This window comes from Lepeophtheirus salmonis, chromosome 3 (assembly GCF_016086655.4).
Source record: "Lepeophtheirus salmonis chromosome 3, UVic_Lsal_1.4, whole genome shotgun sequence".
Lineage (NCBI taxonomy): Eukaryota > Metazoa > Arthropoda > Copepoda > Siphonostomatoida > Caligidae > Lepeophtheirus > Lepeophtheirus salmonis.
Genome location: NC_052133.2, coordinates 34832872 through 34857341, shown reverse-complemented (window position 1 = coordinate 34857341; position 24470 = coordinate 34832872). Strand labels below are relative to the sequence as shown.

The 24470-nt window shown below is 28.8% G+C and overlaps 2 protein-coding genes and 2 long non-coding RNA genes across 4 annotated transcripts in view; 2 read left to right on the top strand and 2 right to left on the bottom strand.

The window, feature by feature from the left end:
• LOC121114982 (uncharacterized) overlaps positions 1-16434 on the bottom strand; it is a 32604-nt gene extending 16170 nt beyond the window's left edge. Inside the window, exons 1-3 of the mRNA XM_040709119.2 lie at positions 16312-16434; positions 16186-16249; positions 16048-16119 (exon numbers count right to left, since the gene is read on the bottom strand). Of these exons, the coding sequence (XP_040565053.1) occupies positions 16048-16119; positions 16186-16249; positions 16312-16393 (218 nt within the window). The 5' untranslated portion in view covers positions 16394-16434. The remainder of the gene's footprint in view (positions 1-16047; positions 16120-16185; positions 16250-16311) is intronic.
• Positions 16435-17049: 615 nt separating this feature from the next.
• Positions 17050-21327, top strand: LOC139904862 (uncharacterized). The gene is made up of 4 exons (XR_011779112.1): positions 17050-17149; positions 18090-18111; positions 19063-19154; positions 21289-21327. It is a non-coding gene; the product is annotated as an uncharacterized lncRNA (long non-coding RNA).
• A 143-nt stretch (positions 21328-21470) lies between these two features.
• LOC121115356 (uncharacterized) lies at positions 21471-23058 on the top strand. Its single transcript, XM_040709580.2, has 4 exons — positions 21471-21951; positions 22026-22254; positions 22500-22798; positions 22855-23058. The coding sequence occupies exons 1-4, from the start codon at positions 21504-21506 to the stop codon at positions 22968-22970; spliced, it is 1092 nt and encodes a 363-aa protein (XP_040565514.2). The 5' UTR covers positions 21471-21503; the 3' UTR covers positions 22971-23058.
• Positions 21818-23333, bottom strand: LOC139904861 (uncharacterized). Its single transcript, XR_011779111.1, has 4 exons — positions 22880-23333; positions 22496-22789; positions 22014-22436; positions 21818-21959 (listed from the first exon to the last, which is right to left on the bottom strand). It is a non-coding gene; the product is annotated as an uncharacterized lncRNA (long non-coding RNA).
• Positions 23334-24470: the final 1137 nt, after the last annotated feature.

The window sequence follows — 24470 nt, the reverse complement described above, 5'->3', positions numbered from 1 at the left end:
CAAAAAACTGCTTCCCGGGAAGTGAGAACCCCTAGTATATATATATTTATTTATTTATTTACAGTTGACACGGATTCTAAAGGAGATTAGAGACTTATGTACTTAGGGAAAAACAGGTGTTATTTGTCTGAATTTATATGACTTACTTCAGGCAAATGGATTCAAAGTAATTTATTTAAAAAAATCATCAAGTTTTAAAAAACCCTATCACTGTAAAAATATGTACAACTTACATTGTTAGTTAAAAAATACATCCTGATTGATATAAATTTGGTCATGGAGCAGTGTGAGATATCAAATATTTATTTAATTTTTTGGATACTTTCAAAATATAATTACTTTTTGTTAATTGCCAGAAAATTAGGGATTTTTTTTCTTTTCTTCGTTTTTTGATTATCTTTTTAGTTGAAATGTGTTGGTAACTCCAATACTTTATAAAATTTAAATCAGAAATCGAGAAATACATCAAAAAGTAATAATTTTTTTAAGATAAAATGCAAATTCTCCTTGGAAGTTAATTTTATATTAATTTGACTTAAATCATATTAATCTATGAACTGCAATATAATTCAGCAGTGGCAACGCTAACCCCTTTTTGAATGGGTGGGTTTCCCTCCCCCAAAAAAAAGTAAAAAAGCCCCACCCAAATTTTTATCATATATATATCATAAATATATTTATATAATTAATTATACAACGGTGTTCATAATTTTTGGCATTAATTCCCCTCTCCCCAAATGATGAAAACTAGCAACAGCCCTGTGATACAGTATTAAGCTTTCTCTGTTTTATATGTGTTAATTAAAATGGAAATAAAAATGTTAATTGTTTTTTCTACATAAATAAATCAAAAAATGAAATATTTTGGATAATTTTAGCAGACCACCAGTTCTAGATGTTGAGAAAGTCATGTGGCTGGGATAAAACAAAAGTGAAGGATTTGCAATTGTTACATTTAAAATAGGTTTTGATTAAATTGTCTAGAATTAAATTTATTATGTAAATTAAAGATCCACAAAAATATTAAAGACATTACTTAAACAAATATAGTTAATTGTTGAATCTTTTTGACGGAAGTTCTTCGTTGTATACTAAACTAATTACATATATGTAAGTACATAAATATAAAAAGGCTGAGTTATTTAGATGTTATCAAAAAGAATTGTTGGACAGAGAGTCAAGCGTGTCCTAAATAAAAGAGCATAACAAATAAACCATTGAAATTTTATAGAACCTTGGAAGATAAAAATATAAGGCCATTGGAACATTTATGCATAGTACTATTTTCATAGGAAGAACGAAAACACTTTCTTGAAAAAAAAAATATCATATATGTATTTATTATTTAGTAAGTTCATACTTGGACCCTGTTGATTTTTGTCTGTTACGGGTTATTATCGATTTGCTATTTTTTATTATTAAAAAAAATATTTTTTCTATAAATATTATTAAAAAAAACTCTAATATAAATATGAGGAAGAAATTTTAAATCAATAAAGGTGGCCAGACTTGGACTTTTGTTTGATTTTTACTAGGCCAATTTTACCATCAACAGGGCCTAAGACAAAAAATACTGGAGTTTTTAGGCCCATGATTAAGCTGGGTAATTCTTAAAGGGTTAAGGGTTGGGTTGTTTAGCTCATAACTTTTTTTTGTCAAGTTGTCATTTTTATTGGTCTATTTATTTTAAATTAGTTGTATCCTGATTTTGCAGAAATTTCGGTACTCTAAGAACAAGATTATAAAATTTGATCCTTCTTAACATAATTTATTTTTCATTTGTTATTAAATCGTAGCCCTTTAAATAGCAGACAATTTACTGCACATATAACTCCATCTGGGTCCATTAGACCCATATTTACTCTTCAGTATATAAAATTATACACTTATATGACAAAATATGGGCTTTATTACAAAGTGACTTCTTTAGCAATGCATAACCAATAATAAAGTCGATTTAATAAAAATATGTATTAACTATTTTATATTCAAGCTATTATTCGGTCAATTAGGTACATTGATATTATTCTATGTTTTTATGTGTATATATACCTAGAATATAATTTGATACAGAAGAATATTGGAAAAAAATGTGTTTAAAATAATATCTATAGGTGCAAACAAAATTAAAAAACTATAATTGCCTAAGACCAATAGGATAAACACCCAAATATAAACATTGGGGCAAATGGATCAGGTGTTATCTTAAAGGTTAAACCCTTTGACAACATAATTTTATTTTTGAGGGAAAGCTTGACAACAGCAAATACCTAATGAAGATTCTAGGATGACTATTTCTTACGTTAAAGTGCAATGTCTAGAGCTAGTGCCTAAAACACCCATTTAAAACCATATAAATATACATACATATATATATTTATACATATATAATATAACGTTATGATGAAAAAGGTCAATAAAATTTACTAAAACTACCGTTTGACCGGCCATCTCGAAAGCAGTATTTGACCGAGTGGTCCATTAAAATCTGAATACTTTGAGTTTTAAACTTCAACCAGATGTAATTTATTAATTAACAATAGAATTTCAATAAAATTAATAATTTAAGAAGATGTATGTCTGAGCTTTCATAATCATTAATGTAGACACCCTTAGCGGCAATAATGCCTTCCAGTCGGTGTAGGAAAACCTGGCACTCGCTGCAGATTTAGTCTTCTGTCATGGAGTCCCAGTGCTGGCTGACAGTGACTTTGAGTGCCTCGGTGTTTCGATGAAAGAAAATGCAGGCCTTCCCCTCGACATGCACCCAAAAGGTATAGTCAAGAGGATTGACATCAGGCCTGTAGGGGGTCCAAAATTGTCAAAAAAGAGTTCAAAATACTCATTCAAAATAGATTTGTAACAGAGGAGATGGGTTTCTTTCATTTCTGCTATAAAAAGTGGCATCTTCAATCCCACAAGGCTCTTTCCACCTACTTTTTTATAGCTCTCACGACAATCTGGTGTGAAACTCCAATATTTCGTTTATTGACCAACATGTACTTATGGGGATTGACCTGGGGTATTTTCTTTAACTCCTCCTGGATCCAGTTTCACCATTTTGACGGAGCCCTTCTTCCTTTCCAATGTTTCAGACTTGCTGAGGGCAGTCGTCCTGGAGACGCCCAATTGTTTAGAGTGAGTGAATGGACATTTATCAATCACGTTCCAGCAATATTTTCTTGACTTTTGCAAAAGCTAGAGAGGTCAGGTTTTTTTTTTTGTAACTAATTATTTATGCTAAAATATATAGAAATCTGAATTAATTCCAAGCACTCAATTTTCATTAATTGTTGAATTAGTAAGTGTTCAAATTTCAATGGGCCACCCGGTATATGATGAGAATCGATGTAAAACATAATAACTCACACACTGTCTAACCTCTAAATAATCTACTCCAAAAAATCAAATGCTGTTGATTCAAAAATAGTTAAAGGGTGGTGATACAAATGAACATATTTATTCTGTGGAAAAAGCTGGGGTATATTTTGGGTTTTAATTGATTTTCTTTTGTAAGGGGTTGAATGCTTTGTTATGAAAATATATGTAAGATATGTATCTTTAGAAGAATGAGAAGGGACTTATTATAAGTGTTTATTAGTAAGGTAAGCTTTTAAATAATGCAAGGCTAGACCTGTTGTACCATTTTAACTCTACATCTTCATTCTACAGCGACGAAAACTTCAATGGTTATATGTGTACATAGATATGTAGGATTATTAAATGAATGATCCCTATCTAAAATAGTTCCTTCTTTTTTGTTCCTAATTCAAACAAAAAAAATTAAAAAATTGAGAGATAGTATCATATATGTATATATAATTTTTTTTTATTTAATTGTTCTAACTTTGATTATGCTATGTGTACCTTAAAAGTTTAACGATATATTATATAAATTAATACTTTCTCCTTGAAAAATTACTCTGAGAAAATAATGAAAAAATATGAAACCTACTGATGATGAATAAGTCTCTTAAATTGTATTGTCTTCTCACATCCCCCCCCCCCTCTTCTTCATCTCCTTTACTAAAGTTATGCGAAATGAAAACTACATAAGCATTCTTCTTCTTTTAAATAAATGACAAGCATAGTTCTGTAGATGGTTATGCAAAAATTCATAGTTTGCATAAATATCTTCATACAGTAAATTTTCTAATATTACATGTTATTGTGGTATTTCAGACGTTTGTAGTTTGAATACTATCGTTTTCATCTATCAATTTGAAGAATGGTTCAACGTACAGAGATACAATATTAAGAGAATTTCAAACTCAATAAATAATAAGCAGTAAAATCACACATTACTCACAAATTATTCCCTTCAGGAGTCAAAGTTGATTAAAAATACAGTTTAGCATAAATAGACAATATTTTGTTATTGAGGAGATTGTAGTGACTATGTGTGACTCACCATTTATAGTCTGACCGATATTATTGGGGGCCCAGTTGATTTTGACCCTATTATATCATAAATTCAATTTGCAAATGGGATAATAAATGGATTTGTACTAGCCAATTTACTTCTTATTTTATTAGTCTGGATTTCTTTTCACGATCTTATTTTAAAATAAAATCAACAAAAATCAAATGGTGTTTAGTGCTGAGATTCTTCAGCAGTCAGATATATCAATGGAACCAATTAAGTGTACTGTTCAAAGTATCGCTATATTCAAAGCAAATCTGACATCTAGTGTTGTGGTCAGTGGCTTAGCTAAGTTTGATGTTTCGTACAGGCATCTCTAAAAAAGGGAGTCCCTAAAAGTCCAAATGGTATGAGTAAGTTTTACGTTGGATTCCTCATTGTTTACATTTATCATTTAGATTGTACCATTGACTTTCAGTCCCCTGTATTCCAATATGTTACACATTATGCCCCTATTTCTAGTTAAAATCACCTAACACCGAACCAAGTAAAAAAAGGATCTTCTTTTGTTGTGTGCATATTTTTTTTTAAGAAAGGGCCATTTTAATAAAGTTCCTTTGGTCTTAGGCTTGACAATGAGACCTAGACTCTGAGAATTTGAAACTAAGACCTTCAAAATTTGTCTCACGATTCAAATGGAAATAGAAAATCACATTACAAGTCTCAAGATCTTTTGAGCATACCCCTAACTTGTCAGATCAAGTGAATGATTCAGGACTTATGAACAACTTGTTTCCTCTATTGTTCTTTCTTTTCGATTAAACCAAAAATAAGTATATTTTTTCCAATCCTTCTTATTATTATATTATTTCTTTGAGTAAGTCATTATTAAAAGAAATTTTCCGTTTAAAAACGTTAGGTTATGATAACTATGACCAAATTTGCTATTGTTGCCCACATGGAAATTGTCAATACAAAAGTAGACTCCATTTAATAAATTAATTTATTAAATTTAAATTAGTTCATCATTAGGGTATGGTTGTTGTCTAATAGGACGCATTTTTTCATAAATATAATTACAGATCAAGTTTCAAAATCATACTGAATAATTAAGGCATAAATTATGTAGATATATTGAAGAGTATTTCTCTCTGCCTTAATTATAGTCTCATGATGCAATAATGCAAAATAATATGGGGAGTATTGTCATGCCTTAAAAAAATGAAGGAGTATCAGGGAGTGGAAAAAATTGTTTTTGCACCTGTTGTTGGGTCAAAACTTATCACTATTATGAGTAAGTAACATCATGAAATCAAAATTTTAAATCAATTTCGTCCCGTCCCTAATATCGTTCATTGGAATTAAAGCGTACTCTAAAGTACATCATTTTCAAAATTATAGTAGTAAACTACTTCAGTTTACCAAATGAATTGCTGTAGTAAATTTTTTAATATATTGCCTTTTAATATCTACTGTACAATCGGACAAATTAAAGTGATAAAGCAAGTGGGGAAACGAACCGGTTAGCTGGAGTAGATTCTAGACCAGAAATTTTGCCTTAAACATTTTCGGCTTTGATAATTTTGCCGCATATATTTTCGCCTCTGGTAATTTTTCCTTTTGAAGATTATTCCGCATGACATATCGCCACCTTTTTTATCTCTTATATTATAAATTTGCCTAGTCTTTACTGTTGTATCATATCATTTATAGATCTGAAGAAGAAGGAAAATCGAAAATAGTGAAGGAGTCAAAGATCTCGGATCATGTTTCTATTTCGACAGGACATATTGATTAGTAGCACCTTACTCATAGTCATAATTTTAGTTGATACTTTAAGAAATATATAAAACGAAGTATTGTAATTATAAGTTATATAGGTATGAAACTATAATATAGAAACAAAAAGGTGGCAAATATGTCATACAACAAAATCTCTAGGAGGCAAAATTACCGGAGGCGAACATTTTCGCGGCAAAATTACTTAGAATCGAGTTAATTCATGGTATTCATTCAATATATTTCTCTATGCAAGATATCGCCTTATGTTATAAGCTAGTTTACGCCACTATATCTTTTTCTGTCATTTAGTATGTAATTTTTTTTTACTTTTACAGAATTCGCTTTGTAAAAAGTGAATTCTGAAAGGTTGCATAGACAGTTTAGCCACTTGGTTTATAGCTTTGGCCACAACTAATTTGGCAATATTCTAAATTTTGTCTTAATTACAATTGTATGTTGTAAAAGAGCCGAATGAGGTCACAGACATATATTTATAATAACTAATTGCAAAGAGACGGATTTTTTGTTCAAATCGGATGCACCCTTAAAACTTCAAATGGTCCAAGATTCCAAGAAAATTAAGGAGCGTCATATCTCTAGTCTGTATGTATGTATATATTTGCTCATATAATTATGAATTGGATAAACGACATATTTATTATGTATGTATTGTTCATATGATAGAAAATCTGCTCACATGAGCTTGAAATTGAGCACAATTTTATTTATAGAAATGTAAAATTTATTTCTGTCAATTTGTCGAACATAAACACAATTATTTTCATTATTTTAATAAAACGCATAAATGTTCATTTTTGAAATCGTTAAATGTATTATCAAAGTGTGATAAAAAATCTTTTTGCAAAAAAATAATATATATATATAAATTAAAGGTGTTATATAATTATTCTAATATACAAAGGCTTTGTGTTTAAAATGACATTTTTCATATGTAAAGATAAGTATTAATCCCACATGTTAATTAGTCACTCAAAATAATCATTTTCAAGATAGAAGGAGGCTTTTAATTTCCATGTGTTTAAGCTTTAAATGGACAAATGGTGCCTGTGAACATAAAAGCAAGCCAGATATTTTAAATCTGAATTCAATTTATATTTTTCAAATAATAATCTTCTATTTCGACTAATAAGTTATTAATTCTTCAAAGACGTCACAAATTCCACATAAATGTCACTCAATTAAATGATGGACATTATTTGAAACATCATGTTGAAGTTAAATAAAGTCAAATGAACCAAAGGAGGGATCTAGAATGGAATTTTATTAAATGTAACTTGTAGATATGTAAAAATAAAGAAAATGAAATGACAATGTCATGGAAAAAACAGCTTTTCTGTAATTACGTTTTATTATATAAGCTGCAACAGTTTTAAGAGTAAGGAAATACACACAAATTCCACTCCATCTCTAGGTATGACACATGCAGGAACTACGCCATTGTCGATCCTCAATTCTACTTTGAGTCCAACAAGTACTCACACTTACAACTCATAAACAAATCAAACTGAATTGTAATGAAGTAAAAACCTATCTTTGTAATATCACTAATAGTCCCTAATTTGTAATATCTGATTCTTACCTCTATGTAATATATTGCCTTTATCTTAGATTTGAAAATTACGTTATATTTCAGATACTCAAAATTAACATGATTCCAACAAGAAATTTATCTCAAGATAGTAAAAAAATAATCGTTTCAAAATCAATGTACAATTTTTATAATTAAATTAAAACCTTTTGGTAAACAGTTAAGAATGTTTCTATATAACTCAAACTATGGTCAATCCATACTCAATATTGGAATACAAACCTCATAATAAACCAAAACATTTCAAAATTGTGAGCGGCTTAATATTTATTAAGTATTAAGAATAATTTAGGGATTTTTAACATAAGATTGTTTTTTTGATATTAAAATACAATAAACTCTTCGAAACACGTCGTTAACTTGATTATTTCTCTCCATTTTTCTCGTAAGAAAAAAAAATAAAAAGAAACTCAGAATCAATTGGTAGCAGCTACTCAATTATTTTCCAGTATGGAATAATTATTCAAATATTATATTGAATTGCTCACGACTTATCAAGAGCTAATTATATTTCAACCAAAGAACGTTCAGAAAACTGATCTATAAACAAAATTATGAACAGCTAACAGAAGTGTATATTTTTGTGAGATGATCAGGTCTTGATTCAATCCTTTTTCTACATAATACATCACGAACCTTTTTACAAATTTTTTTGACTTCAAATTCAATGCATCTCGATCTCATAAATATATGTATAATAATATTGTAATAAAAATGGGCGTTCCTTATACTTTTTTTATCTTCTATGGACACGTATTATAGGTAGGTAAGTTTTTATTCTTGAGAATAAGAGAAAGAAAGAAAAATACAGAACCTGTCGCTAAAAAAATAAAAAATAAAATAGTTTTATTATTTCATTTTTTTTTTAAAGACTCCTTTTGAGGAATATCATAAGCCATTGAATTCATATCCAAAGATAACCCATACATATATTAGATAGGCATGACCTAAGCATACAAATTTTGTCCACCACCCCTGCGTGATGTATGCAGATATAGCTATATATATGAGGTTCTTATTTCCCGGGAAATCATATTTGAGCAGGACGCCGGGAAATATTTTTTTTCACTTTGGTATCCTGTCAGTCAATAATAACTATTTTGAAATTTAAGTATTTATTTTTTATATTTTAAAACGAAAGAATACATTTTCAGCTGTTTTTTCTCAAATATTCTCAATGCTCATGTTCTTTATTTTATCATAATTACTAATCGTTTGCAGGTTGATATTTGTAGAGCCTGCAGGACCCGCTTTTTGGAAATCAAAAAGAAAACTTAAAGAGTAATTATTGAAAGAGCTTTTGAAAAACACAGCCCGTCCCTGCCGGTTAAAAGTCAATTTAAATGCCACATTATTGTGGAATACATCAATGCAGTAACATCCTGGAAATTACCCATATGTATAAAACCCCGAAAATACCGGGAGAAGGATAATCATTGTCCCGGGATATAACTCCTAGTATCCCTGTACATGTTATGTATACCTATATCCAACTGTCTGAAACATAATGTACAATTTAAATACTTTTTTTTCTTCTTCTTCATTTTTTTTCTTTTTTTAAATAATTTTGATGCACTTTTTTTTACTGAAAGTAGATATTGATATTATCGTTTTTGGCACAGATTTACATTCATAATAATAATAATAGTAGTCTTTGATAATATTAATGAAAAATAACTTTTGTTTTACATCTTTATGAGACGTTTTTAGATATCTAAATAAATATATATAATACGAATATAGAGACAATGTTTCCTTCTTAATATATGTAAACTATATAGAAACTTTACACCAAAATTAATATCAGTTGATAGGATCCAAAATTCAATATTTTTAATAGATTTTTGGCGTTTTTTTTTTTGCACTTTTTGTACAAAAATTACGAATAGGTATAATTATATGTACATCTTGTGCCTACAATAGGGATTCTCAACGAGCTACCCGTGGACCATGTTCGGCTCAAGAGTGCATTTCGAACAACCTACGAAGATTATATGTTAGCAATCATAACAAAAATATAAGAAAGCAACAAAAAAAAAATGTTTGAGAGATCAGATAATTTGATCAAAGTTTTTGAAATTTCCATAATTGCAAAAGTGTATTTTTACTGATTAATTTTCCCATTTTCTTCCCTTCTCCATAGTGTATGGAAATGAAAAGGTCATAAATTTGTAAACAATGTAAATATTGGTGGATTGAGACTCGAGTTGATTCATATCCAATCAAATTTATTCAAACCATCATCTTATATAGAACCATTCAAGATTGGATTGTCATTATGATTTGAGCATAGCAAACAATTGGGTGTTTGTATTTGTTGAATGTTCTGAACAACATGGTCGTGTTTTTTTAGATGAATTTATTGAAAAAAAAAAATATCATAATAAACTCATTCATCAGCCCTTAGATCAGATTATGAGTATTGCCACAACCAGTCTAGATGCTAAATTTAAAAAATTCAACAACTCCGAATTCAAGAGCAAGACAGGCATTAAAGTAAAAATATGTAGGAAGAAAAATATTTAAGCATCAATGACTATTATCATGTTTATATATTATTTTCTGTTCAATTAACAGTGAAGCCAATGTTTCATTATTGTAGCCGGTGATAATATATCTTTATCTCATTTTAGCTAACACCCAAAAAGCGGTGGAGAACTCCTAGTCTAGAACAATGGTATAAATATTATGATGCGACTGAATTTATTCAATATACAGGGTGTCCACTTAGAAAGAAAGTAGGCTAGTTTAGAATTTTTTTATAAAGAAAATGCAACATTGTCTTAAAGTATCTACAAATAACTATTTTTTCAAATAAAAAAAAGTGTTTATAAAGTTATAGTAGTACTATAACTTCAGAAGATAATTAATGAACATGAAAAAAATAATCAGAGAGTCTAAATTTAGATAATGTATCACACTTTAATATATTATAGCCGTAGCTAGTGCAACAGTATAAGACTTTTATTTCACGTATCATCTCGTATAAAGTTGTTATAAAATTTGAAGTGAATCAACTATATCACATGCCAACTAGCCCCAATTTCCTTTTTGTTTATACATATTTGTAAATTTATACAAGCCTGAATAAGTTGATTAATTCCTTTTTATATATAAATATCTTATTATAATTATATACTTATCGATAAAATAATTAGATAGTTTTAATAGATTATATCAAATATAATTGTAATGGAATATTACGAAGGAAATATTTATGTTTACTTCATTCATATACATAGTTAGGGTTAAATATTTAATCAACTCTAGCATATAAACTAAAAAAGGAGGAATTAATAGTATCATACCTATATTGATCTAAAACACTTTTTGATTTTTTTGTGCGTCGCTTGGATATTTTAAAATTGTTTTGATTTAATCAATATGTCCTATTTTATATCTAAGTAGTTTCCATCAAATATCAAGCAAACATTTCAATAGCATGTAGGTTACAATTTAAAAAAAAAAAGAATAGTATTAATACTCACATCACATGAGAGGTGACCTTAACTGGTCAATACTTAAGTTATGCTGGTGCAAGGTCCAAAGTAAGGGAAACACAACATTTCAGTGTTCCTAATTTAATACTGTACAATATCCTTATTGCTTCTATAGGTATTAGCACAAACAATAGTAATTCTACTTATTATCATATATTTCCTGTAATATCGTTTATGTAAAAACAAAATTAACCTTACTGAATATGTTTATTTATTTTTTCAAGTTTGAATCCAATAGTTATATAATGAAAATGTCTCTAAATCTCAATCCCTTTATAGCAAGGACATATAGGCTGGAATAACTCTAATGTCGAGCCTCAATTTTATCCCAAGCAAAGATTTACTCTTATAACTCCTAACCAAACTCTTATTTTTTACAGTCTTTCATGACCACGAACACTAATTTTTACTATATACTTTGATGTTCCCTCATCATAATTAGTTAGTGATGATAGCAGCCATGAAAAATAAGAAAAATCCCGTTCATTTAGAAAAGGCTGCTCTCACTTTCTAAGGTATATTTTATGCAACTTTGGCTATTTCCATCAAATATACATCAAGTTAGCATTGACATTCAGTGAGAGTGAACTAAAAGGGAGAGCTTTATTTGTAATAGACGTTTTACGTTTACACATAGTTTTTACAAATGTATACCAATATTTATAGCTATTTGTTAAAAAATAGCCTTTAAAATTTATATCCTGCCTTTAAATTATAAACACTATCTACATTTCTTTGCACTAATTCTTTCTACAGTTTGTTTTTTCTTCAGTATTTATACTATATAATATAGTTGGTAATTATTTACTCAGCGTTTTAACACTAAATGCAGATAAAGTATGCTTGGCATACTTTAGATAGAAAAATCCTAGCATTAAACAGTATTGAAATGTTTTTTTGGGTATTGTATCAACTTATAATTATAAATGTAAAAAATCATGAAATTGCAGTGAACGTAAAAACAAAATTCTACCTTTCTAGAATTCCATGATTAATCTATGATGTCATATATGTACATATGTATGTAAAACCATACAGTTCGTAACTTTAAAAAGAATATTTTATCTTTAACACCATACGAAGCATATTTGATACATGAGATTTGAAATCCCGGATTTGAACAATTATACAACTATTTGGCTAAAAAAATTTCATGGATGCAATGGTTAATATATAATCAATGGATCATTAAACAAGAAAAAAAAACGTGAATTTCCAACATATACCCTACCAGAGTTGCAAATGTATTGCCACATCGAAAAAGTGATAAAAGAGGTGTTATTATATGGAGAAAATATTTTATTGTCTCTTAAACGTTAACAGCTGTAGTAAATAAGTTACTTTGAATAAATTTTACAAAATACTTAAAAATCTTCAATTTTGACTATTTATCAATATTGTCCTTAAAAAGTAGAAAAAGGTTAGCTTAAAAAATCAATGAAAGAGCAATTTTTAAAACTCCTACGTTATAAAGACAATTGTACATATGTAATTTTGTTTTATACATTCACTTTTTCTTCATAAAAAATAGGTAGACTGGGGAAAAAAATAGTTGACGTTTATCTTGAGGTTGTGAAATGATGAAAGTGAGAACTGAGAGGGAATAAATATAATATAACTTGCAAAAAATCCCTGACATATTTCCTGATATTTTTAGTTTATCAGGAAAAACAGGGATTTTTTTCTTGACATTTATAAATATATATTCCAGAATGGTAAACATTTTCTTGATACCTCATATATAGTTATGTTAAAACTTTAAATGAAGAAATATATTGAATACCTTTAATTAAATCATTTATATATATATATAAAAAGAATTTATTATTTAAAAAAGTGCGTGTCAAACTTTTGGACATGTAAACAGTATATACATACTTAAAACCCATCGGATGATAATTTTTGATTTTTACACAGAGATAGTACTATTATTTATTAATTCACCTCATTTTCAGTTAGTATAAACCTTTAAAAGATAGCTCTAAAAATTTCACAACAGTGACATTTTTAGATTGTAAGTTATTGTGCTAAGTGTGAGTCTACTTTTATAATTTATAAACAATAGATTTGAAACAATTTTGTGTTTTAATTTTACACTCCTCCTTGATGGAAGAAAGAACTGTTCAAGCTAAAGAATGAATTGAAAGGTGTTAAGGAGACTCCTCTCGATATAGTGAAAAATAAAACATAATTATAATTTTGAAAAAACCAATTTTGAACGAAAAAAAAACGTATTTTCTTTGTTAAGCCCTGGACATATCCGTATAAGTTCCCCGCTGTATTATATTCTTGTATTAGTATTTTTGTTGAAAATCATGACACAACCGAAAGATAAAAAAAATATACATATAAATATAGAGTAAATCCACTATCAACAGCTAATGCCAAGTTGAATCGATAACAAACTTTTCAAGAAATTCTTTGTCCACTCGATATTCTGTATGATGGGGCCGTCAGTTAGCTAGATAGTATTTTTTTAGTTATATGACGACCTTTTTTCTTCAAGATGTCATTTAGAGATACATATATTTTTGTGCAAAATTAAGCAAATGAATTTGTAGATGTTGTGTTGTTAGTAATAAAATATTTATGACTCACATAACGAATAAAAATTGTATAGCCAGGGATATTCTTGATAGGGGTAAAACTAGCCGTGCATATAGGAGCCAAAGATTAATAACAAAATCAATATATCATCTTTTCTTATAGCTTTGATGGGAGACAAAGGTTTATGGATTGTACTCTAAAGCTCCGTAATTATAATGAGATACTTAACAAACAGGCAATTTTTATTTAATATTTGAGAAAATATATTTTGATCCTTGAATTATCAAAATGTGCTCTTATAGGATTTGTAAAAGGAGAACATATCTTGTAAAAAAAAAAAACAATTGCTCACCCTAATAAAAATTCTTATGGAAAATCAATTCACACCTTCCCTCACGCTTTGAATTACCCCTATTCACCCAACAGTTGGAGAGTTATGATTTAGGTATAATCTTTTAATTGTTTTTCGTGGTTATTTAGATGTCAGATATATTATATCATGTTCGCTGTTAGTGAGGACAAGGATGGGAGATGCCCCTCTCTAGTTTTTCAGGAACTGAAATTCTCACAAGATTTTCTTGGGCTTTTGTATAAACAAAATTAGTGGAACAAGATAGGCAATGCCTTCCTCCTCAATTTGAATGTTCATATATTTACAATAATAAGAAAAGGAAAAAAAAATGTAAAAATAAATAGTAAAAAAAGGGTGTAATCAATTGTTAAAGTATGAAACAAAATCTGAAATTTAGTATCTAAAAAATGTCCTTTTTTAATTTATTTTCTCAAAAAAGATCATTTAAAAGTGATCAGGAGAAAAATAAAAAAATAATGAATCCCTCCCGGCTTAAAAATCCTATTGGTACTCTTTTATTATATCTATTTAGTATATATACGCAAATTTGGTATAAAATGAACTGTTTCCTTAAATTACTAAAAGTGAAAACATAAATGATTTCAAAATAAGTCAATCCGTGAATTAATCTTATGGAAATATTTAGAAATGCTCATTCTGATAATAATTGCTTAATGAGCGTATCCTTATAAAAGCATCAAGGTGTGAATAATTAGCAATAAGTATGACTTTTTAAAATATTTAGAACATACATTGGTACATTGCTTCTCTTGAAGGATGACAACTCAGTTAAGCAATTAGGTACTTCTAATTTAATTCATAAAATACATTGAATATAAAAAATCAATAAAATTCATTTTACCTTGAGCCTCCCTTTGGTAATAAAGTGACTAACTAGGGACTAGGGTTTCTCCTTCACCGGGAAATTTTCTTTGAGCCGGATACCGGAAAATATTTTTCTAAAATTGTTCATCATTGGAAATGATAGGATCACGTTAGAGGGAAGTTTAAGTATTTTTTTGTAAATTTTTAAAGAATTGATACACTTTTGGCAAGTCTTACGATTCTTCATTCTGATTTTTCTCATTTTCTCTTCATTACTTATAATGCACAGGTTATTTTTATATACCCCCGTTATATTAATTATTGAACCCGAACCGAACCGAACCGGAAAAAAAAATCTTCATTAGTAAATGATGAACGAGCAAATTATCGATAGAATTGGAAGTTGTTTAAACTGTAAAATACATAAGCTGAGCCGCAGGCTAATTCCCAACTGGAGCACACCACTGAAATCCATTTAACACTTAAAATGAGTCGTATGAATTTCCACATTCCATACTGTTTAAAAAAACACCTAATATTTACCAAATACATAGCTGTGATGGAGATATGGAGAATTATAAATAATTAAATTAAACATTTTAATGCAGGATTTCCCATAGAAGTAAACTCCACAGAAATCCTTGGAAATTGTGTTCCCGACAGCAAAATTCTACTAATTATATATTGATGTTGTTAACATTTATGAACCAATTTTGGTGTCAAATTAAGTATTGCTATTTCTATGATTTGTTTCTACAGATATCAAAGAAGAATGTCGTTAAGGGCAGTTTACATGCAGTCCTCGAGTTTTTTTTTTTTTGTTTTTTAGGTGGGGGACTGTGTAAATTAGAATTTTTTCGTAGAAAACATATTGTTTTTTGAGGAATTTATAAAGTTGTGGGTTTAGTTATAAGAAAGTCATTTGTATTGCAAAATGGCGCTGCAGTACCATGGTTTTAATATAAGTTTTGTTAATTACCGTTTTACATGAATCAATAGACCTGTACAATGTTGTATATACGTACCAATACTACCCTATAAATATGTAAGAAATTGTATTCACACTTACCCACTCGCGCATTTTCCCGAGGGAATTCCAGAATTTGTCGTACACTTTTGAGCAGAAAGACAGGTTCCATTTCTAAAAAATTGAGTAATCAATGAATATCTTATCAGCTTTATGTAGATATAATGAAACACGACTGACCTTGAATCCAGAGCTGATGGACAAATAAAGTTTTGAAAAGTCACAATATGAAAAAGACTTAAAACTGCCATGAAATCAAACGAGTAATTAATAATAATAACAATAATTGTGCATAAACAAACTTACATTTATCTTTCTTAGGAAGATTCTTACTTGAAGATGAAAAAATGGGGCAGAGTATCAAAATTAAAACAAATTTTCCATTCATTTTGGGCAAATGCTATCTTCTTTACACCAGGCTTTGAGCAAGAGAAATGATTATATATGCAATTTTTATTCATTGTTTTTAACCTCTAAGCATTTAGTTGGGGCTTTATTTTTTGTCTTGTAATCATTCAAGTATTGATGGGGAAAATATATACGAAATTGCCATGAAATGAATTGCAGAAAAAATACATTTGATTGAGGTTTATTACAAGGAATAGCCAGAGTGATGGGGTCTTTATAATTTTTGATGGCTTGAGTAATTATGTATGTAACTATTCGTTAAACTTCATAATGAAAATAACGTTGTGTCAAGTATGATATAATATATGCCGAACTTATAGTACTGTTTTTCATATATGGCTACGCCATATTGCATTTTTTTTTTTTTTGCTTATATTAATAGCAATAAAAAGTTTTTTCGGTTACTGGGAAATCCAATTATTAGAAATAGGGTTTTTAAAAGAAAAAAGAAAAAGTTACAAGGGGGGGGGGGATAGGTTATGGGTGGTTTGTAATAAGAAATCAATTAAATGATCATATGTGCTGAGTAACAATTATTAAATTGCAAGTAAACATATAAATATTTCTATGTATATAAAAAAGTGAATTATTGTTGTCACTTGGTTATCAATAAACATTATCCTCATCACCATGACAGCCAACAAGAGAGCACTAGTTTCATCATTATTACTTATCAAAATCATCTTATTAAGACACTTATCCATATCAACAAAGATTAATCCATCAGAAAGAGCATGTATGTATATACATTTTGAGTTTTATTTATTAAGTATACAGACAAACCTGGTCTAACAACCATCTTTTTAAGCGTGTCACGGCACAAAGTGGCTATATCCAGTATTCAAATTTAGATTGGTTACAGAATAGGACATCTAATTTAAGAAATCCCCTGTACTAAGCAGTCACTTTTTTATTTCCCTTTACTTGGCCACTTAGTGCAGGTTTCACTGTATATAAATAAATATTGTCTGCACATTCTACAGCGTTTAATCAATTAGGTTTTTGTATATTAGGATTAGAAATGTATCTTTCCACATATTTAAAAAATGGTCAACTTCAAACCCTTTGTCGTTTATCAATCCAAAAAACAAAAATATTATTGTAATAGCTTGTTTATGTCATATATTTGATACGCCTTCTATATACATACATTCTTAATTTACTTATAATTTCTCTTTTCTCAATTTTCTCCAAACATTGAAATTATATATCCAAAATAATAAAATAAATATTCAATTTTTTTCTTTATATCATATGGTTAATAAAAAAAGAAGATGTTGTTTACTTATTAATATTCTTACTAATTTAACTTATTTTATATATATATCTGTGTTGCTTTACAGTAACATATCAAGGCTTAAGAAAAAAATATCCTATCTGTACATTTCAAAATTGTTCCAGAGACACAAAAATTATCTCTAAATATTTTGTTATAACTAGTATGGGATATGATAAAAGCCATAATAGTGTTAAAAGTAATTAAAATTTGTTTGTAATACTCTTCAAAATAAGCAAAACATGAAGAAAGTTGTTAGTAATATTTCAATTTTTTGAAGTTTGAACTGGATATGACATTTTTATTCGAAAGCAGCGATATTTTATAAAGTGGAGGACAAGTTTTATATTTTTTAAGTATTTCTATTTAATCAGTTTTTTTCACTTTTTTTTTTTTTCAGTTTCATTATTTGAAGTTGTAAGGTAACTATGTATTCTGTTATCAGTTTTAAAAACCCAAATAAGTATGCATACAAGTCTGGTCTATTATATGTCAATGTCAATTATAAATGCAGCTTAAGAATAATCGATCTAAGAGAGTGTAATATTACATACAAATATTCCCCCTTCCATAAAATGATTTTATTATGAAAATATAATACATGTGTGTTTGCTAAAGACTACACTTTTAAATCAGCCATTAAAATTATGTAGATTATGTTTGGTTCTTGTCCACCAATCAATGAGTCTATTGACATTACAAGACAGACTCATTAAGCATTTCATTTTGAGTATTTTCATGGCGAACATTAATCTGACGATTCAGATAGGGCGCAGGAGAGATATTTTAGCCCTTTTTACCAAGGCAAGACATCGACAAAAAGTAGGGATGACCTTGTTTTTTCAAGGGAGACTATTTATCGCTGTGCTTGACACTTGAGCCGACTTGGACCGGAGCCTCGTCATGAACAGCTGTAAAAAGTTCAGGGACAAGCTGGAACAGAATGTTGCCAACAATAGTTTATGGCTTGAGTTAAAATTGTCCGTTTTAGTCTAGATTATTGAAAATACAAAAAACCTAAATAAGAAGGCACTTTTCCAGTTATTAACTTTTATCCAGTCGAAAACCCGAGTGGCTCGCCTTAAACAAACACACCTGTATCAATGATTTTTTTTTAATAAAATATAATAGAAAAGTTTAGTACTATTTAGCCCTTTAACGGCAAATTTTACTAGAGCAGCCTTTTGAGAAAGTTACTTTTTTATCTCTCTCTCTCTTGGAAATAGTTTTATATGGCTATAATATCCCTTTTAAGGGGGGAGGGGGCAAAAAGCCTTGAGCTAAGTACTCACATAAGGATTTAAGAAGGAAGTAGCGGAGGTTAAAATGTATCTTTTACAAACATTTTTTAACAATTTATTTATATAAAATAGGTTTCCAAATGACCCATGTATAAGTGATCCCAATGACACAGATGGAACATGCTACACAATAAACGAATGCCAACAAAAAAAGGGAATGCCGGGTAAGAAAAAGCTTAAAAAAGTCATTTTGCAATCATAAAAACCCTTAGTTTGATTTTATAACTTTTATTAAATACTAAACGTTATGGTTCATTCTTTCTTAATGCTTACACATATACAGCAATAGAGTGGTTCTTAAATGTGTTTTATCAAAATAGGGGGGCTTGTGTAGGTACCATATATTTCTAAATTTTATAACTTGGAGAAAAACCACTGCATTATATGCAATCACTCAGAAGTTAATAAATAACTTTTTTTCTAAAATGATTGTACCGTATTAAAAAGGAAAGATGTAAAATTAGATTTGTTAGAGCGCACACTTTCTTTATATATAACATATGATCAAAACAATTTTTGTACCGCTTACTTATTTTGACTTATATTTGTAACTAATGATCTACCCTTTTTTGGACGGGAATACTTAACGTTGATCAATTAAGATCAACCATAAGAGTCTCTGAGAAAATAGGCAACAAACATATCAAAAGAAAAAATAAATTAACAGCTTTAATTCCGATTATTTTAAAAATTTGTACTAGACTATATTTATTTTTTGTCTTGTGTCATGTAATTGATGGGATTTTTGTAGATAAACATTACAATTTTATTTTCTTCGCTCTCTTCGAAAGTCCCATCCCAACTCATATTTTTATCAAAGTTGTATGATTGAGGGAACATAATTTAGATACAGGTTTTTTGCCATTGTTGTTTAACCTGTCTTTAGATAGTATTTTTTTGTTCAAACATTATATTTCTTCATTGTTTACTATGAGGAACTAAATTCCCTCAAAAAAAAAAAAAACGAATTTAAGAGACAATCTAATATTTATACATGAAACAAGTAAGTGTATTATTCCTTCATAATTTTATTTTGCTTTATGTGTCAAAAAGAGATACACTTTTCATATTTATAATGTGTTTTTCATGAGGAAACAGATTTGACTAAAATTTAGTCATTGCTATTATAGATTGTAAACTAGCTCAGAAATTGAATTTTTGAAATTCAATTTACTTCAACTACGAGCTATGAGGCCTTAAAGATGAAAAAATCTTATTTTGATGAATGTTTGATTTGTTATATATCATAAACCAAAACAATTATAGTCAAGTTTTGTTTGCTTTTTAATAAAGTATAATACTTATATTATATATATATATAATTTTTTTTTTGAAAAATGAAGTAATGGAACAATAAAAGTAATCCATTACTTTAGTTTTTGATCTTAAATTTTTCAAAGTATGTGGTTTATGATTTTTTTTAAATTGACCTTATATAAATAATTATAGCGTTTTTCATAGTAAAATGAATACTTCATTTTAATTATCAAAGAAAAGGTTTAATTGAACATACCCTTATATGTACATGAATATATAATAAATATACAAAAATTAATGAAGTTATGATTTGTTTAAATCACACTATTACTCCTATTTTCATAAATTTTCTACTTTACAGTTTAAAGTTTTTTCATTATATAAATGAAAGACTATATACCTTGAAAAATTTAAGGTAATTAATGGTTTACTTTTTTTTCATATGAAAAAAATAAATATATTACATAAGTTTTGCTATGCATAGACGTTATCCTCAAAAATTAGAACCTAATGATTACAGATTTTTAATATTAAACACATTTATTGGATGGTCAATATAAAAAATATATATATATGCAAGTAAATGCTTGAAATTTACAATTCTAACAATAGTTTTAAGTAATTGATGTCGGCAGATTTTTTCTTATTCAATTTTACTGTATTTTTTAGGACATTTTCTTAGGCGTGACTTTTACTCTTACAAAGATTTCAACCTTTGTCTAAACTATAGTCATCAATATATATTCGAGTATACATAAGCATTCATTGATTATAATAATAAAATTTATTTTCATTAGCCCTATAAAAAAATAAAGACACACTATTAAGATAGATTTGTCAGACCTAGCACCTGAGGAAAAATGAATTGTAGTTTTAATAACGAATTTAAATGGTAAAATGAAATAATTTTATGAAATTCTACTTTAAAAGATGTATTATATGTAGATAATGCTTAAAAACAACTCAAGTTTTTATTTAACCTACAACTCAAATATATAAAAGTCCCATCTTAATATATTTTTATTTATTCTTCTTTAAAAGGGTCTTCTTGTGCTTCAGGATTCGGTGTTTGCTGCATATGTAAGTAATTTTTTGAGAGAAAAGACATTTCACATACCTACATACTTCATAGAAATATGATTAATAGTTATTTAATTTCTTTAGATTGCAAAATATGAAATTTTGTTTGTTTCCACAATAACAACAAAAAAGATACACATTTTAACATTAATTTTTAATTTTTTGTATATATATATATGTTATGTACTGGCAACTTTTATTACACAAAAATAAACATTCAATATGAGATCGAAAAAAGATACCTCTACATGCATCAAAAAGATATATTTTTTTGTCAATTAATAGTTCGCCATGGCTGTGACTCGCTTTCTACTGAAAATATAACATATTTTACATCTCCTCAAACGAATAATGTGAAGGAACCAAACATTTGTCGTTTACAAATATGTCCTTGTGGTGCGAATATTTGCCAACTCCGACTGGATTTCATATCATTTGCTATTCTCCCTCCGGACAATGGCAATAGCGGAGTAATTGGTCGAATTTTGAATGGAGCACCAACGAGTAAGGCCAATGGGTTAGAGGTCACTTCATCTACACGATGCAATTCTGAAAGTTTTTCTGTATCTAATCCTGGTGGTACTACTCCACCTGTTATTTGTGGAATGAATGACGGATATCATAGTGAGGCCCTATGAAAATAATATTCAGTATGATAAAAAATGTGTATTTTTTTTAACTCTTACTGTGTACCAAAGTGTACGTGGATACAAACAGTAATTGTAATGATTTAACCTTTCTTCTGGATGGCTCTTCTGATAACTCCAACTGGTTAATCAAAGTAACCCAGTATGATTGTTTTTATAGCAATTTAGCTCCCTCTGGATGCACTCAGTGGTTCTTTGGACCATTGACCAACGATGTAACTTCATTCAATTACCAGGGTGGACTTCATCTTGCCAATCAAGATCAAAGAATTTGTGTGCGGTAAGTGTAGGTTATGTATATCAATGGTTCTCAAACTTTTTATACTCTGTACCACCCGTGTAAATGTCAAGAACTCCAAGTTCTACCATAATAGCTTAAGCTTATCCTATTTATGACGTTTCTTCACCTAACACACAAGGGAGCACACTGTGACTAATAGTATATCATTTCGATACCTGTCACTTGTAAAAATCATGTTTTTTTTAATATATTTATTTTGACTTTTCCCTCTTTAACTTACCTAGACGAGAGGCAAACACCTGCCAAATATGTTGGACTACTTCAGATCCATTAGACTTTCAATTATCAGGGCCTGGAACAATGGCTCTTACAGATGACAATATCTGCTGTAATTACGACTTCAATCTTAAACTCGGTTTCGATTGTCTCATCATTCCAACAGCCACTTCATTTGCAAATGAAAAGCAATTAAATGCTAATTATTTTTGTGGTGCATCCAAGGGATTGGGTGCCGTAGGGAGTCGAACAGCCGCAAATACAGGAATTGTGAGGCCCAACAGCCTTCCGAACAAATCTATATGTTGTAAGAATAATAAGATATTAAATTGTTTCCAGAATATTTGAACTTTCTTTTGATAGCTCGTTCCCTACCCTTCAGCATTACCTTTCGTTCCGATAACTATGAATTTATGGAGGAAAGTGCAAAGAGTCCCAAGGGCTTTCGACTATTTTACATTTTAAACAAGTGTTCTTAAAAAGATGTTTGAATTCCAATATATTTTGTCCCATTGTAAATTAAATAAAGACTATGAATAAAGTTGTTTTTTTCTCACTTTTTTTATCCTTTGAATATATCATTATATATATATATATTGGTAATTATCATTGGTGGAAACTTTGACTCGATAATGAGCCTCCACTTGGACTTGAGTCCATATTTTGAAGACTTCCAACTCAACTCAATATCACAATGAAAGACTTGAAAACTTGATATTCGAATTAGACTTGCAGTGTAAGCACTTTTTCCCACCTGTGGTAATTATACATATAGGAAATATCGATAGATCCACTAAGGATTTTTTTAGAGATGGAGTTTTCAGCTGAGAGATAGAGAGAGTTTGTTTTTCTACTCGTTATCTCCTCAGAATATGTTTTTTTTTTTGTAATTATACTAGTTGGGAAAAATTCATAACATTGCAAGCTCATATCTAGTTTCAAGTCTTTGCTCACAAGTGCATGTTCTTTGAAATTAGAATCCAGTTTGAGTTTTTTTAAAAAATCAGTTCATTTCAATTCCATAATTGTAAAATAGGATTAATAGGGCTACGGCTGTTCTTGTATTAAGAATAAAATAGTTTGTAGTCGCAAGTATTCCAAAAAAAGGATGTAGTCCATGTTGAATTGTAAATCTGGAGTACAAATCCCTCTTTCTGGTAATTACGTATATGATAAATATAGATAGATGCAGAGGGATTAGTCAAAGGAATGAAGCCCTGAATGAGGGAAAGAAAATTAGAGTTAGTTCCACATGATTTGGAAAATCCAATAAATAAATCCATACAAGATTGGATTGGAAGAAGAAGGGATTTGAACAAATAGATTTCTGAAAATATATTATTTCACATCTAGATATATAACGTGAACAATATCTTAATTCGTGAGATGACGTATTGAGAGCAGGGATGCAATGAGAAGTATCTACTCATTCAGTTGATATGAACACATAGTATGTTGGTGTGATAGTTTGGTTTTTTTTTTTTTTTTTGAGCCTGCGTGTCCTCCCTCTTTTGAAATATGTAACTTGACCAAATACATTTCATCTAATTTAACTATTATAGGAAATTTGACAAAAATACATTCTACGTAGTATTAAAATAATTTCTTTGTGTTTGTGATGTATGCCCGGGTTAGAGAAGCAATAACTAAAACGTATTTATTTCAAAAACGAAGACAGATACAGACTTTAGACATGAAATAAAAGTTGTTTAGAATTTTGAGGTACATACTTAAAGCTATGTGTAATTCTAATCAGACCGAATTCCTTGGCCCTGGACGGCAAATTTAATTTTTCTCCAGTAAGTCGAGTTTTTTCATAAAACAAGATCGATTCCACGTGTCTCAATGTTTTTTTAAGGTATGGGTTTTGATTCAAAAATGCACTAACAAAATAAAAAATACAAAAAACGAATTATCGTAATAACAGAAAGAGGGAGAACGTGTATTAAATACGAATTAATAAGGGAAATTAGAAAGAG